This window comes from Pelophylax lessonae, assembly GCF_965119305.1.
Source record: "Pelophylax lessonae genome assembly, chromosome: 9".
In the NCBI taxonomy this organism is placed as follows: Eukaryota; Metazoa; Chordata; class Amphibia; order Anura; family Ranidae; genus Pelophylax; species Pelophylax lessonae.
The window spans coordinates 43,665,594-43,681,004 of NC_138776.1; the positions used below are offsets into that span (position 1 = coordinate 43,665,594).

At 45.3% G+C, this 15,411-nt stretch overlaps 1 protein-coding gene across 1 annotated transcript in view; it reads right to left on the reverse strand.

Annotated features, from left to right (window-relative positions):
* Positions 1-13,267, reverse strand: part of XPNPEP1 (X-prolyl aminopeptidase 1) — a 92,065-nt gene extending 78,798 nt beyond the window's left edge. The window contains exons 1-2 of the mRNA XM_082269294.1: positions 13,173-13,267; positions 221-346 (exon numbers count right to left, since the gene is read on the reverse strand). Of these exons, the coding sequence (XP_082125420.1) occupies positions 221-337 (117 nt within the window). The 5' untranslated portion in view covers positions 338-346; positions 13,173-13,267. The remainder of the gene's footprint in view (positions 1-220; positions 347-13,172) is intronic.
* Between the last annotated feature and the right edge of the window lie 2,144 nt (positions 13,268-15,411).

The window sequence follows — 15,411 nt, forward strand, 5'->3', positions numbered from 1 at the left end:
AAAGAATACATACAACACAATCCAACACATGACATCACTTCTGGGGCTGAATTCTGTCATAGGAGAATTTTCGTATGAAAGTAACCTCTTCACTTTCCATATGAGACCAGCATGTGACAAAAATGGAGACAATGTGACAATGTGTCGGATAATCTGATGGTGTGTAGGAGGCGTTAATTGTCAGGCCTGACTCCTGGGTGTGACATTGAAGTCGCAATACCTGGTGTGCGTCTCCGGAGGGCACAATGTACGCCTGGATGGGCTCCGTCACGCTGCGGGAGGAACGCATGGTCTGCCTCAGCTGCCGCAGCAGCTCTGTGCTTATCTTTGGTGCCATTCTTAATGCCTAGAAAATAAATAAATGAGAAGAATATAAACTTTCTGTAACGTATGTAACAAATAGATTACCTATCCTACTCTGCACACTGTGCTGTATATTACATACCGCTCACTGTCCCACTCTGCTGTATATTACATATCACTCACTGCCCCACTCTGCTGTACATTACATACCACTCACTGCCCCACTCTGCTGTACATTACATACCACTCACTGCCCCACTCTGCTGTACATTACATACCACTCACTGCCACACTCTGCTGTACATTACATACCACTCACTGCCTCACTCTGCTGTACATTACATACCACTCACTGCCTCACTCTGCTGTACATTACATACCACTCACTGCCCCACTCTGCTGTACATTACATACCACTCACTGCCCCACTCTGCTGTACATTACATACCACTCACTGCCCCACTCTGCTGTACATTACATACCACTCACTGCCCCACTCTGCTGTACATTACATACCACTCACTGCCCCACTCTGCTGTACATTACATACCACTCACTGCCCCACTCTGCTGTACATTACATACCACTCACTGCCCCACTCTGCTGTACATTACATACCACTCACTGCCCCACTCTGCTGTACATTACATATCACTCACTGCCCCACTCTGCTGTACATTACATACCACTCACTGCCCCACTCTGCTGTACATTACATACCACTCACTGCCACACTCTGCTGTACATTACATACCACTCACTGCCTCACTCTGCTGTACATTACATACCGCTCACTGCCACACTCTGCTGTACATTACATATCACTCACTGCCACACTCTGCTGTACATTACATACCGCTCACTGCCCCACTCTGCTGTACATTACATATCACTCACTGCCACACTCTGCTGTACATTACATACCGCTCACTGCCCCACTCTGCTGTACATTACATACCGCTCACTGCCCCACTCTGCTGTACATTACATACCGCTCACTGCCCCACTCTGCTGTACATTACATACCACTCACTGCCCCCGTTGTGCATTACTTACAGCTGGCTGCTCCACTCTGTATACTGTGCTACAAAATATATATTCCTGACCCCCCCCCCCCCCAACCTGCAGTCTGTGCTGCACATACAGTACTTCTAACCATTGTGCTGTACAATTTATATTCCTGACTGTTCCACTGTGCTGTCTGCTACAACATACTTTAGACTACCTGAACCCTCAACACTGTGTTATACAATACATACTTCTGACCACCCGACTCTGTACTCTGTGCTGTATACTACATACTCCTGACCTCTGCACATTGTGCTGTATACTATATACTCCTGTCCTCTGCACTTTGTATATTGTGCTGTATACCACATACTCCTGTCCTCTGCACTCTGTACAATGTGCCGTATACTACATACTCCTGCCCTCTGCACTTTGTACATTGTGATGTATACTACATACTCCTGTCCTCTGCACTTTGTACATTGTGATGTATACTACATACTCCTGTCCTCTGCACTTTGTACATTGTGATGTATACTACATACTCCTGTCCTCTGCACATTGTGCTGTATACAACATACTCCTGACCACCCTTCTCTGTACAATTTGCTGTATACTACATACTCCTGTCCTCTGTACACTGTGCTGTATACTACATACTCCTGTCCTCTGCACTTTGTACATTGTGCTGTATACTACATACTCCTGACCTCTGTACAATGTGCTGTATACTACATACTCCTGTCCTCTGTACACTGTGCTGTATACTACATACTCCTGTCCTCTGCACTTTGTACATTGTGCTGTATACTACATACTCCTGACCTCTGTACAATGTGCTGTATACTACATACTCCTGTCCTCTGTACAATGTGCTGTATACTACATACTCCTGACCACCCTTCTCTGTACAATGTGCTGTATACTACATACTCCTGTCCTCTGTACAATGTGCTGTATACTACATACTCCTGTCCTCTGTACAATGTGCTGTATACTACATACTCCTGTCCTCTGTACAATGTGCTGTATACTACATACTCCTGTCCTCTGTACAATGTGCTGTATACTACATACTCCTGTCCTCTGTACAATGTGCTGTATACTACATACTCCTGTCCTCTGCACTCTGTACAATGTGCTGTATACTACATACTCCTGTCCTCTGCACTCTGCACATTGTGCTGTATACTACATACTCCTGACCTCTGCACTCTGTACATTGTGCTGTATACTTCATACTCCTGACCTCTGTACATTGTGCTGTATACTACATACTCCTGTCCTCTGTACAATGTGCTGTATACTACATACTCCTGTCCTCTGTACAATGTGCTGTATACTACATACTCCTGGCCACCCTTCTCTGTACAGTGTCTTTAAGCAGCCCTGAGAACCCCCCTCCCATGTAGTCCAGCGGTCTCCTAGGTTACCATGTAACACTCCCCATGCAGCGAGGTATTGTCCCCTCCTCCACCCCACACAGTATAATGGTGTGTCCCAGTTATCATATAACACAGAATCCCCCTATTGGCGTTCAGTGGTCTCCCCCAGTTATCACCCCTCTCTCCCCCCCCATCCCGTAGTACAGTGGTGAGTCCCGGTTGTTACCATACAGTGCAGGTAGTGTCCCTCGCGTGCTGTGCTCAGCTCTCTGTACAGCGCTCAGTGCCGGGGCCGCGCAGGATGCCGGGAAATGTAGTCCGCTCTCCCCACTGCACGAGGAGCAGAGTGAGCCCAGCGAACTACAATCCCGGCATCCACCGCGGCCAGCCCGGACTGTCAGCACCCAGTCATGTGACGACAGGGAGGTCAGCTGATTCTTGCCAGTCATAGATGATAGAGTAGTGTACAGCCTACCTACCGTCATCTACTGTGTACACCTACCGTCCTCTGTATTCATACAAAGTACCTACCACTATAATAATACAGTGTACACCTACCTCTGTAATCATACAAAGTACCTACCACTATAATGATACGGTGTACACCTACCTCTGTAGTCATACAAAGTACCTACCTCTATAATGATACGGTGTACCCACCTCCATAAAAGGGTTGGCACCTCATCCCTTTAATCCAGGACACACATTATTACACAGGTTCTGTGGCTGATTAACCACTTCAATACCGGGCACTTTCACCCCCTTCCTGCCCAGGCCAATTTTTAGCTTTCAGCGCTCTCACATTTTGAATGACAATTGCGCGGTCATGCTACACTGTACCCATATGAAATTTGTATCATTTATTTTCACACAAATAGAGCTTTCTTTTGGTGGTATTTAATCACCGCTGTGTTTTTTATTTCTTAAAAAAAAAAAAAAAGACAGAAAATTTTGAAAAAGAAAATAAGTTTTTCTTATTTTCTGTGAGTAAATTTTGAAAATAAATAAATGTTTCTCCTTCACTGATGTGCGCTGATGAGGCGGCACTGATGGGCACTGATAGGCGGCACTAATGGGCACTGATGAGGTGGTACTTATGGGCACTGATGAGGTGGCACTAATAAGGAGGTACTAATATGCTGCACTGATAGGTGGCACTGATGAGCACTGATAGGCGATACTGATGAACACTGAGAGGCAGTAATGACGGGCGGCACTGATGGGCACTGACAGGCAGCATTGATGCGCACTGACAGGCGGCACTGACGGGTGGCACTGATGGGCAGCACCATCAGTGCCCGCAATCAGTGTCCATAGTGCTGCCAGTCAGTGCCCATCAGTGCCTAGATAAGCAGGCACTAATGGGCACTCACTGGCAGCACTATGGGCACTGATGGTGGGCACTGTGGGCATTGATGGTGGGCACTGATTGGCACTCTATTGCAATTTTCTGTAATCAGGGCGCTGATGATCAGTGCCCTGATTACATGTCCCGGTCTCCCCTGTGAGGAGGAGCGGCTGATCGGCTCTCCTCGCCTCACACACTGACAGTGTGAGCCGAGGAGAGCCGAATAACGGCACTTCCTCATTTACATGTGACCGGCTGTGATTGGACACAGCCGATCACATGGGTAAAGAGCCATGTCATTGAATCTTTACCAAGATCGGGGTCGTGCCGTGTCCTAGCAACACAGCGAGGCCACGATCGCCGCTCTGCGTGCCCCCATGGGCGTGCGAGAGAGGCTGTTCTGGTGCGCCGTCATATGACAGCATCCCAGAACCATAGGAGCACCGCTCCACTGTCATTTGACGGCGGGCAGGTAGGATGTGGTTAAGGTGGTAATTAAACTTCCTTAGTGCTTTATGTGCATTATATCAGCCTCAGAACCTGTGTAATTCCTATGTGTCCTGGATTAAAGGGATGAGGTGGCAACCCTAGTCTATAATAATACTATCAACCTACCTTTAGTATTACGTATCTAGCACTTTAGAAATACCATCTACCTACCTCTTTATTCATGCTGTGTACCTAACTCTATAATATTACAGCGTACCTACCTCCATAATAATACCATATATCTACTTCTATAATATGTCCATATACCTACCTCTATGAAAATGCTGTGTACCTACCGCTATAATAATACCATGTACCTAAATTTATAATTCCATCCACCTACCTTTATAATAATGCTGTGTACCTAAATGTATAAATCCATCCACCTACCTCTATATTAGTGATGTGTACCTACCTCTTTAATAAAACCATATACCTACATTTATAAGTCCATCCAACTACCTCTATATTAATGCTGTCTACCTACCTCTTTAATAATACCATATACTTGCATTTATAATTCCATGCACCTACCTCTATATTATTGCTGTGTACCTACAGTACCTCTATAATACTACAGCATACCTAACGCTATAATAATACCATGTATCTAAATGTATAATTCCATCCGCCTACCTCTATATTATTGCTATGTACCTACCTCTATAATATTACAGTGTACCTACCTCCATAATAACACCATATATCTACCGCTATAATAATGCTGTGTACCTACCTCTATAATACCACCATGTAACTTCCTCTATGATAATATTATGTACCTAAATCTATAATTCCATCTACCTACCTCTAGGATAATACCATACTGTATATCTAGCTGTATAATGATACCATTTACCAACCTCTATAATAATGTGCAGCAACTGCTATACAGTAATACCATCTACCGATCTCTTTGATACTACCATGGACCTACCTTTGTAATAATACATGTACTTACCTGACTGCAATAATACCATATGATCATCCAGCCTACCTACCTCTCTTTTAATACCTTACACCCACCTGACTGAAAATGCAAAAAATGTTTCTGGCAACCACGCTTGGGCTGCCATTAACAAAAAAAGTACCGCAAGCGCGACGTGCATTTTCTGTGTGTTTTTTTTTGCGTGTTCTGGAAACGCCAGGTGTGAAGGCGGCCTTAGAGTTACTAGGAGGGTCAGTGTTAGCAGGGCCAGGACAAGGGGTGGGCAGGAGGAAAGGTTGCCCTGGGCGCAATGGTTTATTGCAAGGATGGGGGGGGGGTGCCTTGACCCTAACCCTAAGGGAAGGGGGGGCGCAGTTTGGCATCCTTGCCCTGGGCGCTGGATGACCTTGTCCCGGCACTGAGTGTTAGGGTAACATTGCCAGTCTACCTTGGCAAGGTCCCATCACCATGTTGAAGGAAGGAGGGTGAACGCTCGTCCCCCCCTTTCCCTGGCCTGGAAGGCTGCACGCTAGGATAAGGGTCTGATATAGATGTTGGGGGGGACACCACACTTTTTTTTTCTAGTTTTTAGCTTGGTGATTCCCCTAAAATTCATACGAGACTCGAAGGGTCTAGAGTGGAAGTTAGGGGGATCCCATGCTTCTGTTTTTTTTTTTTTTTGCATGGGGTGCCCCCTGACATCCATACCAGACCCTCATCAAGGAAAAGTGTCTGGTATGTACTTACCAGATGATCATCTAGGATAAAGCCAGTCATACATGGATCAAAATTTGGCCGGTCCAGCAGGGAGCATCTGAATTTTGATCCATGTATGGGCAGGGTGGTTGCACTGAAGTTGATCTACCAATCAACTTCTATACAGCCACCCTGGTATAAACATTTCTGTTCAATCCACCAGTGTATTCTGCCAGGGGTGATATTTCCCTGCTGTCAGAATACAAAGGCTCAGCTGGAGGTATTCCTACATCCACCTTGAATGTGTGGATGGAGATATCAAGTCTTTTTTTTTATATGTTCAACCCCTTGGTTAAAAAATATAAAAAAATATAAATACAAATATATCATCTACGGGCTGCCTAGGACCCCGTTCAAAAGTTATTCCTGCTCGAGATTATGTGAGTGCGATTTTCACATGATCCTGTGTGTCATGCATATACTTGATTGGACTGCCCGATGCTTGTTTGTTGCCCAAAAGAAGCTTAGGGACCAAATTTTGCCCCTAAGTCAGGCACGATTTTACACACGCGTTTTGCCGCAAATTCCTGTGGGATGCCTGGTGTGAGTCGGCCCTAAATGTCTGTGGTGATGCAGTAGGTTGTATACTTCATACCGATCCACCACTACACAGGAAGGGTCAGGGCATCCCCCAGGCATGGTAGAAATTTTGCATTTTTAGTCCTTAAGGCTTCATGCACACTGAGTGTTTGGTCAGCTCCCCTGAAGGAGAAAAGCTGCCTAAAAAACATGTTCTGCATGCTTGTTTAGGCTTATCAAGCGTTTGAGCATTTATGGATTCCATTTTTCAAAAATAAAAATCCCATGTACATAAGTATTCACAACCTTTGCTCATTACTCACAAAGTGTACATTGCTGCATTCATCTTTCCCTCGATCCTGACTAGTCTCCCAGTTCCTGACGCTGAAATTCATCCCCACAGCATGATGCTGCCACCACCATGCTTCACTGTAGGGATAATATTGGCCAGGTGATGAGTGGTGCGTTGTTTCCTCCAGACATGGCGCTTGCCATTCAGGCAAAAGAGTTCAATGTTTGTTTCATCAGACCAGAGAATTTTATTTCTCATGGTCTGAGAGTCCTTCAGGTATATTTTGTCAAACTCCAGGTGGGCTGTCATGTGCCTTTTACTGAGGAGTGGCTTCTGTCTGGCCACTCTACCATACAGGCCTGATTGGTGGAGTGCTGCAGAGATGGTTGTTCTTCTGGAAGGTTCTCCTCTCTCCACAGAGAAATGCTGGAGCAGTCAGAATGATATTTAGGTTCTTGGTCACCTCCCTGACTAAGGCCCTTCTTTGGCCAGGCAGCCCACTCTAGGAAGAGTCCTGGTGGTTCCAATTTCTTCAATTTACAGGTGATGGAGGCCACTGTGCTCATTGGGACCTTTTCTGTACCCTTTCCCAGATCTGTGCCTCCATACAATCCTGTCTTGGGGATCTACAGACAATTCCTTGGACTTCATGGCTTGGTTTGTGCTCTGACATGCACTGTTAACTGTGTGGACCTTATATAGACAGGTGTGTGCCAAATCATGTCCAGTAAATGGAATTTACCACCGATGGACTCCAAACAAGTTGTAGAAACATCTCAAGGATGATCAGTGGAAACAGGATGCACCTGAGCTCAATTTTGGGTGTCATGGCAAAGGCTGTGAATACTTATGTACATGGGATTTTTTTCCTTTTTTATTTTTAAATAAATTTGCAAAGATTTCAAACAAACTTATTTCACATTCTCATTATGGGGTATTGTTTGTAGAATTTTGAGGAAAATAATTCATTAAATCTACTGTATTTTGGAATAAGGCTGTAACATAACAAAATTTGGAAAAACTGGCGCATTGTGAACACTTTCTGGATGTAGAGGTGCATTTACAGGCAGAAAAGAGAAAAAGCCAAACACCTGTAAGCTGCGTTTTTAACCACTTAACCCCCGGAAGATTTTACCCCCTTCCTGACCAGGGCCTATTTTGCGATTCGGCACTGCGTGACTTTAACGGACAATTGCGCGGTCGTGCGACTCTGTACCTAAACGAATTTGACGTCCTTTTTTCCCCACAAACAGAGCTTTCTTTTGGTGGTATTTGATCACCTGTGCTATTTTTTTATCATGCGCTATAAATAAAAAAAGAGCATCAATTTTGCAAAAATAACAATATTTTCCAAATTTTTTATATGAAATTTCCCCCAAAAAAATGTAAAAATCTAAATTTTTTAACATTTTAGGCCAATTTGTTTTATGCTACCTATGTTTGGTAAAAAAAAATTGCAAAAAGCATATTTTGATTGGTTTGCGCAAAAGTTATTGCATTTAATTACTAAGGGAAAGATTTTTGTCATTTTTGTTGTTTTTTTTTTTAACGAGTAATGGCGGCGATCTGCAATTTTTTTTTTTGCGGGACTGCGACATTGCGGCGGACAGATCGGACCCTTGACTGACATTTTTGACACTTTTGGGGTTACCAGTGACATTACTGCAGTAATCAGTGCTATACATATGCACTGTTACTGCAAAAATGACACTGGCAGTGAAGGAGTTAACTCTATTGGAGAGGGAGGGGTTAAGTGTGTCCCTAGGGGCGTGTTTCTAACTGTGATTGGCTGTGGCTACTAGTGTAAGAACAGAGATCAACGGTCCTACATAGTAGAACCGTGTGATCTTCATTCTTACACAGGGAAGAATGACAGGCGGCTTTGTTTACATTAGCCGCCTGCCTTTCTTCCGGTGTAACGGACGATCGCGAGTGCTCGGCGGACATCTGCCCAAAAAGAAGCTCGTGTAATTTTTCGAGCGTTGGGCATTTTGCTTAAAACGTCAAAACGTTCAGATGTGAACAGGGGCCATTGAAATGAATAGGATTTGTCTTGTTGGGCGTTTTTTGAGCTGATCCTAGAGCAGAAAAACTCCCCAAAACGTCTACATGTGAACGTAGCCTTAATGTGACAACACTGAAGAAATGACACTTTGCTACAATGTAAAGTAGTGAGTGTACAGCTTGTATAACAGTGTAAATTTGCTGTCCCCTCAAAATAACTCAACACACAGCCATTAGTGTCTAAATCGCTGGCAACAAAAGTGAGTACACCCCTAAGTGAAAATGTCCAAAGTGGGCCCATTTAGCCATTTTGCCTTCTCGGTGTCATGAAACCCATTCGTTTTACAAGGTTTCAGGTGTGAATGGGGAGCAGGTGTGGTAAATTTGGTGTTATCGCTCTCACTCTCTCATACTGGTCACTGGAAGTTCAGGATGGCACCTCGTGGCAAAGAACTCTCTGAGGATCTGAAAAAAAGAATTGTTGCTCTACATAAAGATGGGCTAGGCTACAAGAAGATTGCCAAGACCCTGAAACTGAGCTGCAGTACGGTGGCCAAGACCATACAGCGGTTTAACAGGATCAGTTCCACTCAGAACAGGCTTCGCCATGGTCGACCAAAGAAGTTGAGTGCATGTGCTTAGCGTCATATCCAGAGATTTTCTTTGGGAAATAGACGTATGAGTGCTGCCAGCATTGCTGCAGAGGTTGAAGGGGTGGGGGGGGGGTCAGCCTGTCAGTGCTCAGACCATACGCCGCACACTGCATCAAGTTGGTCTGCATGGCTGTCATCCCAGAAGGAAGCCTCTTCTAAAGATGATGCACAAGAAAGCCCGCAAACAGTTTTCTGAAGACAAGCAGACTAAGGACATGGATTACTAGAACCATGTCCTGTGGTCTGATGAGACCAAGATAAACTTATTTGGCACAGATGGTGTCAAGCGTGTGTGGTGGCAACCAGGTGAGGAGTACAAAGACAAGTGTGTCTTGCCCACAGTCAAGCATGGTGGTGGGAGTGTCATTAGTAGAACAATTCTCCTGCGAGTAACAAGCGGAGGGAAGAGGGATACTTCAAATTTGAGTGGACAAAGCTTGCAGTCTTGCTGCCCCTTCAGGATCAAGGGTATCCGAAACCAACTAGGAATCAACAACAAAAAGAAAAGGGGCGCACCGACCTAGTGCATTACCACTAACAATTTATTAAAATATTAAAAAGTATACATTATACTCACAAAGCAGGTGTGAATAAACACACATCAACATAATACACATAAAGTCTCCAAGGTAGCCAAGGAACAGCACTATGCTGAATGGTATGCAGTGTGCCGCATGAGGCTGCTGTGTCTGGGCTGACGCGTTTCAGGGGCGAACCCCCTTCCTCAGAGCCAAAAAAGTTGCTGCTGAACCACACTCTGGAAAGGCCAGGGATTAAATGGGAGCTGGTCACGCCTCTTCCTGCTCCACCCCCACCAGGGGGGGGGGGGGAAGGGGTCAAATGGCGAGAAGGTGGGAGGTACGCCCACCTAAGCCAGGATCAGACACCCGCCTCCCAAAGCTGAACCAGAAGTCGTAAACCGGAAGTGCAAGTGGATGCGCTCCACCGCATCTTACGTCACTTCCGCCCACGACCGCTACGGGTCTCTGCACAGTACAAAAAATCTCTCGGGCAGCTGACACTGTGAGCCGGTCATGTACACAGCAACTCAGGCAGCTGCTCGAGCCCACCCACCTCCCCAGACTGCACTGACAAGCCTGTGTTCACTGGGAGGACATCTAGTAACCTAACAGGTGGACCAGCTCCCATTTAATCCCTGGCCTTTCCAGAGTGTGGTTCAGCAGCAACTTTTTTGGCATAGTGCGGTTCCTTGGCTACCTTGGAGACTTTATGTGTATTATGTTGATGTGTGTTTATTCACAACCACTTTGTGAGTATAATGTATACTTTTTAATATTTTAATACATTTTTAGTGGTAATGTACTAGGTCGGTGCACCCCTTTTCTTTTTGTTGTTGTTTCCTGGTGGGAGTGTCATTGCCTGGGGCGGCATGAGTGCTGCCGGCACTGGGGAGATACAGTTCATGGAGGGAACCATGAATGCCAAAAAGTACTGTGACATACTGAAGCAGAGCATGATCCCCTCCCTTCGGAGACTGGGCGACAGGGCAGTATTCCAACATGATAACAACCCCAAACACACCTCCAAGAGGACCGCTGCCTTGCTAAAGAAGCTGAGGGTAAAGGTGATGGACTGGCCAGCATGTCTCCAGACCTAAACCCTTCCTCAAAAGGAAGGTGGAGTAGCGCAAGGTCTCCAACATCCACCAGCTCTGTGATGTCATCATAGAGGAGTGGAAGAGGACTCCGGTGTCAGCCTGTGAAGCTCTGGTGAACTCCATGCCCAAGAGGGTTAAGGCAGTGCTAGAAAATAATGGTGGCCACACAAAATATTGACACTTTGGGCCCAATTTCAATATTTTCACCTTGGGGTGTACTCACTTTTGTTGCCAGCGGTTTAGACATTAATGACTGTGTGTTGAGTTATTTTGAGGGGACAGCAAATTTACACTGTTATACAAGCTGTACACTCACTACTTTACATTGTAGCAAAGTGTCATCTCTTCAGTGTTGTCACATAAAAAGTTATAATAAAATATTTACAAAAATATGAGGGGTGTACTCACTTTTGTGAGATACTGTATGTGCAGCTCACCAATAGTTACAGGGTGGGTTAGTGGTAGGGTTACCAAAAGTGAGTGTTACAGGAAGCAGTAGTGTTAGGGGTACAGGGAGGGTTAGTGTTAGGGTTACAAGGAGTGTTAGTGTTAGGGGTACAGGGGGGTTAAGTTTTAGGGGTACAGGGGGATTAGTGTTGGGGTACAGGCAGGGTTAATGTTAGGGTAACAGGGAGGGTTAGTGTTAGGGTTACAAGGAGGGTTAGTGACGTGTTAGGGGTACAGGGGGGTTAGTGTTAGGGTACAGAAAGGGTTCGTGTTGAGGTACATGGAAAGTTAGTTTTAGGGGTACATGGAGGGTTAGTTTTAAGGGTAAAGGGAGAGCTAGTGTTAGGGTACAGGGAGAGTTATAGTTAGGGGTACAAGGAGAGTTAGTGTTGGAGTACAGGGAGGGTTAGTGTTAGGGTTACAAGGAGGGCTAGTGTTAGGGGTACTGGGAGGGTTAGTGTTAGGTTACAGGAAGGGTTAGTGTTGAGGTACATGGAGGGTTAGCTTTAGGGGTACAGGGAGGGTTAGTGTTAAGGGTACAGGGAGGGTTAGTGTTAGGAATTCAGGGGGGGAATAGTGTTGGGGTACAGGGAGGATTGGTGTTAGGGTACAGAGGGTTAGTGTTGGGGGTTATAAGGAGGGTTAGTGTTAGGGGTACAGGGGGGTTAGTGTTGGGGTTACAAGGAGGGTTAGTGTTGGGCTACAGAGAGGGTTTGTGTTAGGAATACATGGAGGGTTAGTTTTAGGGGTACAGGGAGGGTTAGAGTTAAGGGTACAGGGAGGGTTAATGTTAGGGGGACAGGGAGGGTTAGTGTTAGGAATTCAGGGGGGGGTTAGTGTTGGGGTACAGGGAGGATTGGTGTTAGGGGTACAGAGGGTTAGTGTTGGGGGTTATAAGGAGGGTTAGTGTTGGGGTACAGGGGGGTTAGTGTTGGGGCTACAGGGAGGGTTTGTGTTAGGAATACATGGAGGGATAGTTTTAGAATTACAGGGAGGTAAGTGTTATGCTCCATTCACATCTAAGCGACAGCTGCTGCACTGCGTTTTTGTTTTTTTTTGTCTTTGCGTGTGTGTTTTTGTGATGCATTTTTGAAGCAGCACCATTTTTTTAAATAGGCCTCCCTCCGCTCCAAAAACGCTCCAAAGGAGCTCATGTTCCAAATTTTGGCACAGAGCCAGGGGCATTTGGCAGTGAAAATTTTGCCCCAATTTTGTTGGGTTTTGTCGCTCAACAATCGCAGCAAAATTGCACTGCGTTTGGGGTGCCATTAAGAGATAATGGCATTGCAAACGTGACCCGTATTTTGCAGCGATTCTGGAACCGCGGGCAGAATTGTGCGATTCCGCCCACGATTCCAGTGCGCTCAGCTGGGAACAGAGCCTTAGGATCTGGCCAGGTCACAAAAAATCTACTCTTCTTACCTGACTGAGGAGTCTCGTAGCTTTGCTACCTCAGTGTTCAGCTGCTTTGAGAGAAGAGATTTGCACTTTAATCCTTCCTAACAGAAATATCTGTTGTCTGATAGCTGTCGGTGAACCTTGATCCAGAGTCTCATTACTGTCCTGTGTATTCAAGGCTCATTACAGCTCTGACCAAGTCTGCATTGTGCAATACCAACACATAGATTACAATGAAAGGAAAGTATAGTGAAGGTTCAATGACTGCTCACTCTTAATATTATAACATTTCACTTTCAGGGCCGCTCACACTGTGTCGCTGTTGTAATATCCATGTCGGGTAAGGTGTTTTGGGGTGCCATTCTGAATTCATGGCACCGCATTGAACCAATGTGATAAATGCATGTTGGCAGGTGTTGCGGTAAAGCGCGCGGTAACGCACACATTACCACAATAACCTCATGTGCACAGGACCTTAGACTTTTTATTTGCTTGCTATTTTGCTATACATGTGTTTTTCATATATAGACTTCAGGATTCTTCCTCTTCTGGGTACTTCTATATCAGGGGTCTCCAAACTTTGTAAGCAAAGGACCAGTTTACCGTCCTCCGAACTTTAGGGGGGCCAAACTGTGGCCAGTCGGAGAAGAAAATGTCCTGGCATCAGTGGGAATAAGCAATGCCCCATCAATGGTGTCAGTGGGAGGAATAGTGCTCCATCATTGGTGACAGTGGGAGGAATGGTGTCCCATTGTTGGTAATGGTGAGAGGAATAGTGCCCCATCATTGGAAATAATAGCGCCTTGTCAATAGTTTAATTGGTAGGAATAGAGCTTCATTATTGGTACCAGTGGGAGGAATAGTGCCCCGTCATTGGTATCAGGGGGAAGAATAGTGCTCCATCATTGGTATCAGTGGAAGGAATGGTGGCCCATTATTAGTGTCACTGGAAATTTTAGTGCCCCATTATTGGTGTCACTGGAAATGATAGTGACCCATAATTGGTATCAGTGGGAAGAATAGTGCCCCATCATTGGTATCAGTGGGAGGAATGGTGGTCCAATATTAGTGTCACTGGAAATAATAATGCCCCATCATTGACTTAATTGGGAGGAATAGTGTCCCATCATTGGTATCAACTGGAGAAATAGTGCCCCATCATTGGTGTCAATGGGAGGAATAGAGCCTCGTTACTGGTGTCGATAGGAGGAATAGTGCCCCATTATTGGTGTCTGTAGAAGGAATAGTGCCCCATCACTGGTGTCAGTGGGAGGAAAAGTGCCCTATCATTGGTATCAATGGAAGGAATGATGCCCCATTATTGGTATTAATGGGAGGAATACTGCCCTATCATTGGTATCAATGGGAGGAATGATGCCCCATCATTGGTATCAATTGGAGGAATAGTGCCCCATCATTGGTATCAGTGGGAGGAATAGTGCCCCATCATTGGTATCCATTTGAGGAATAGTGCCCCATCATTGGTATCAGTTGGAGGAATAGTGCCCCATTGTTGGTATCCATTTGAGGAATAGTGCCCCATCATTGGTATCCATTTGAGGAATAGTGCCCCATCATTGGTATCAGTTGGAGGAATAGTGCCCCATTGTTGGTATCAGTGGAAGGAATAGTGCCCCATCATTGGTGTCAATGGGAGGAATTGTGCCCCATCATTGGTGTCAGTGAGATGACTAGTACCCCATTGTTAGTGTCCAGCCCTTAGACCACTGTTCTATATGAAAGTCCAACCCTGGCCATTAGCTGGGCCCCAAAGGAGATACCCATTTTGGGCAATTTCTCCAGGACCTCCAAGGTCTTTAAGATGTACGGGTGAATAGAATTTGGCCGGTGAGGTTCCAATAGCTCCAGATTTGCATTCTTGAGGAATCTATGATTTTTTTTATCATTTGCATAACTTTTGCCCAGGATTTGTCCATTTTTTTGCCAAGATTCGATTTTTCAAATTCATTCAATTCATCACAACGGTTTTCGTCAATTTCAAATTACATTCGCCCAACATTTGCCTGTCAAAAATTGCATCTAGCAAGATTCACCCAAAATCTTTTTTTTAGAGCAGTTTCACACTGCCACACTGCAGTTTGTAGGTTTCATGCAGGTTACCTGCGGTTTTCTGTAGACTTTTATTAGAGCGCACATTTCTGGTGCTTTTTCTGAAAATCCTGTATGCTGCATCTTTAGCGTGCTTTCAGAAAACGTATCAAAAACACGGAATCTAATAGAAATCAATAGGAAACTGCGGGTG